This window comes from Scylla paramamosain, chromosome 31 (genome assembly GCF_035594125.1).
Source record: "Scylla paramamosain isolate STU-SP2022 chromosome 31, ASM3559412v1, whole genome shotgun sequence".
In the NCBI taxonomy this organism is placed as follows: Eukaryota; Metazoa; Arthropoda; class Malacostraca; order Decapoda; family Portunidae; genus Scylla; species Scylla paramamosain.
In genome coordinates, this window is record NC_087181.1 from 10,691,317 (window position 1) to 10,693,816 (window position 2,500).

General features: G+C 57.0%; 1 protein-coding gene and 1 long non-coding RNA gene across 2 annotated transcripts in view; one reads left to right on the top strand and one right to left on the bottom strand.

The window, feature by feature from the left end:
- LOC135116470 (uncharacterized) overlaps positions 1-2,500 on the bottom strand; it is an 89,696-nt gene that overhangs the window by 24,640 nt on the left and 62,556 nt on the right. The gene's annotated exons all lie outside the window — the stretch shown is intronic.
- LOC135116469 (frizzled-4-like) overlaps positions 1,102-2,500 on the top strand; it is a 30,517-nt gene continuing 29,118 nt past the window's right edge. Inside the window, exon 1 of the mRNA XM_064033948.1 lies at positions 1,102-2,500. This exon is cut by the window's right edge and continues 183 nt beyond it. Coding sequence (XP_063890018.1) covers positions 1,725-2,500 — 776 coding nt within the window. The 5' untranslated portion in view covers positions 1,102-1,724.

Below are 2,500 nucleotides of genomic sequence, written 5' to 3' on the forward strand. Positions count from 1 at the left end.
CTACTACTGCTGCTGCTGCTGCTGCTGCTGCTACCACTACCATTACTACTACTACTACTACTACTACTACTACTGCAAAGATCTTCCTCCATTAGCAACGAACTGATGAGAGAGAGAGAGAGAGAGAGAGAGAGAGAGAGAGAGAGAGAGAGAGAGAGAGAGAGAGAGAGAGAGAGAGAGAGAGAGAGAGAGAGAAAACAAAGAAAACGGATGAGGATCTTAGGAGTGGACAGGCTGAGAAAGAGAGAGAGATAGAGAGATAGATTGAGAGAGAGAGAGAGAGAGAGAGAGAGAGAGAGAGAGAGAGAGAGAGAGAGAGGTGAGACTGATAATGGAAGTTAGTTTGGAGGACATCTTTTTCCTCTCTCTCTCTCTCTCTCTCTCTCTCTCTCTCTCTCTCTCTCTCTCTCTCTCTCTCTCTCTCTCTCTCTCTCTTTCTCTTTCTCTCTCTCTTTCCCTGGAAGCGATGATCAGTTAGCCTGACAACACGTGACGTTTAATCTGACTTATCTAATCCAACCACTTACTCCTGACGTGCTAGCAACAGTTGTAAATCATATTCTTGGTAATTTACTACGTGTGTGTGTGTGTGTGTGTGTGTGTGTGTGTGTGTGTGTGTGTGTGTGTGTGTGTGTAGGATGTAGATCTTTTCTCCACGTAAGACTCACACTACTACTACTACTACTACTCCTACTCCTACTATTACTACTACTACTACTACTACTACTAGACTCTCTCTCTCTCTCTCTCTCTCTCTCTCTCTCTCTCTCTCTCTCTCTCTCTCTCTCTCTCTTTCTCTCAACAAAGCGTACTCATCTTTAATTGCGGCCATAAATTATCCTCCAAGTGGTAGAATAGCGCTATAATTCATCCTATCTCTCCAGTTAACATTGGCCGAGTGATACCAACACCTTTACGACTCCCTGGCGGGGTCGTGGCAGGGTCGCTTTTGGGTCGTGCTGGTGACGGAATGCCAGTGTGCAGCAGCGCCGTAGTGCGAGGGAAGGAGGGAGGAGATGAAGACGAGAGGTAAGAAACTTTTATTTACACGGCGATGCTGGTTCCTCGGCGCTGATTATGCGAAATTTGCACGACTGAGAATGCTAAGTTTGCATAGCACGCTCACTTAACTGGCCTCCGCGCGCGTCCCAATGCCTGCCTCCCGCCGCCGACTAGGGGACACCAGATGACGCCGCCCTCCTCGTAGCCGTCACTGGCCGCGGCCCCAGCTGCACCTCCCGGCACTCCGCCTCCCTCCAGATCCTCGCAGACGTCCGTAGTGTGTCATTTTCTCGTTAAATAAGTGGAAATGAGCGTAGTAAACCTGCAGCATCCAGAGTGGGACGAGGGCGAGGTAAGAAACCGCGACCAATGAGGGCGCGGCTCGGCGCAAGGGGGCGGAGCCAGCAGTCTCTCAACGCTGCCAACACTACATTCATTGTATTTGCCAGCTGGCCGCCAGGGAGTGAGCATACGCGCAATCTCGAGGGGCACGCTGTGATTTGCTGTGTCTGGCCGGGCGCCGTGAAAGCCTGCGTGCCTTCGCCGTGTGCTGGGGGACGCGGCCGCGAGTGACATGTGTGCGGGAGTGCGCCGCGGGGCGTGACGTGCCGGGCGTCGGGGCGGGCACAGCCAGGAGGCGATGTTGGTGGGAGGGCAGGCGTGAGGCTGAACCACTGGGTCGGTGGGCCGCCCTCAGATGCTCAGATAACAGCGGCTCCAGCATGGCGGGGCCCACCACCAACGCACTCCTGTGGGTGACTGTGGGCGTGTGGGTGTGGGTGGCCTGCTGGGAACAAGTGTGGGCGGACTACCCCGTGCTGATGTCGCAGGAGCACCCCGGGGGCCCGCTGCGGTGCGAGCCCATTCGCATCGCCGCCTGCAGGGACATGGGCTATAACCTCACCTCCATGCCCAACCTGGTGGGCACCGAGCTGCAGAAAGACGCCGAGTCTCGCCTCAACTCCTTCAATCCGCTCATCCAATACGGCTGCTCCTCCCAGCTGCAGTTCTTCCTGTGCTCCATCTACACGCCCATGTGCACCACGCAAGTGCCTACGCCCATCGGCCCGTGCCGCGACCTGTGCCACACGGTGCGCGACAGGTGCGCGCCCGTCATGGCCGAGCTGGGCTACCCGTGGCCCGCCTTCCTCAACTGCTCCAGGTTCCCGCCGGAGAACAACGAACAGTATATGTGCATGGAGGGGCCCGGCGAGAAGATGCCGCCCTTCTCCCCGCCCACCACCTCCCCGCGCCCGCAGCCGCCCAGGCGCTGCAGCCAGTACGCCCACGCACACAAGTACCGCTACGTAAACGCCACGGGGACGTGCGCGCCTCTGTGCCAGGTGAACATCTCCTTCAGCACCAATGACAAGTACTTCGCCGGGGTATGGATGGCCATCTGGGCCGTGGCGTGTTTCGCCGTCACGCTCTTCACAGTGCTATCCTTCCTGCTGGATGCCGCCGCCTTCAGGTACCCGGAGCGCGCCGCCGTGCACCT